Genomic DNA, 926 nt, shown 5'->3' with positions numbered 1-926 from the left:
ATGCATGATAGTACATGTACTACTAACGTAGAGACGTGTACGTGGGAGTTATAGAACTATGCATGATAGTACATGTACTACTAACGTAGATACGTACACGTGGGGGTTATAGAACTATGCATGATAGTACATGTACTACTAACGTAGAGACATGTACGCGAGGGTTATAGAACTATGCATGATAGTACATGTCCTACTAACGTAGAAACGTGTACGTGGGGGTTATAGAACTATGCATGATAGTACATGTACTACTAACGTAGATACGTACACGTGGTGGTTATAGAACTATGCATGATAGTACATGTACTACTAACGTAGAGACATGTACGCGAGGGTTATAGAACTATGCATGATAGTACATGTACTACTAACGTAGAGACGTACACGTGGTGGTTATAGAACTATGCATGATAGTACATGTACTACTAACGTAGAGACGTACACGTGGGGGTTATAGAACTATGTATGATAGTACATGTACTACTAACGTAGACACGTGTACGTGGGGGTTATAGAACAATGCATGATAGTACATGTACTACTAACGTAGAAACGTACACGTGGTGGTTATAGAACTATGCATGATACGTGTTCTACTAGTATGTATATATATGTACATATATGTATCTACATATATGTATTATTATAGAGCATATTATATGCATATTATATAGCAAATGCAGCTCGATTTAACGTTACTGACCTTGGCATCGGATGGAATGTCGCTGGCGTCAAAGTGTAGTTTGGATGACCACTGCGACCACTGACCGCACGACTTGTCGAATACGTAGTCATAGATGCTGCCCTTGTCAGGGAAGCAGTGTGTCTGAGGAAGTAACACAGGAACATGAGCAGGACAGGAATGTGCTTATATATATATATATATATATATATATATACCATATATATATATATATATATAT

The 926-nt window shown here is 38.0% G+C and overlaps 1 protein-coding gene across 1 annotated transcript in view; it reads right to left on the bottom strand.

The window, feature by feature from the left end:
- LOC106817997 (dynein heavy chain 3, axonemal-like) overlaps positions 1–926 on the bottom strand; it is a gene marked incomplete at its 5' end in the record, with an annotated part of 64,361 nt that overhangs the window by 40,701 nt on the left and 22,734 nt on the right. The window contains 1 exon segment of the mRNA XM_014822700.1: positions 707–829. Within this exon segment, the coding sequence (XP_014678186.1) occupies positions 707–829 (123 nt within the window).

This window comes from Priapulus caudatus, unplaced genomic scaffold (genome assembly GCF_000485595.1).
Source record: "Priapulus caudatus unplaced genomic scaffold, Priapulus_caudatus-5.0.1 Scaffold1968, whole genome shotgun sequence".
In the NCBI taxonomy this organism is placed as follows: Eukaryota; Metazoa; Priapulida; class Priapulimorpha; order Priapulimorphida; family Priapulidae; genus Priapulus; species Priapulus caudatus.
Note: the sequence above shows the minus strand (reverse complement) of the source record. Positions and strands in the feature narration are given on the sequence as shown.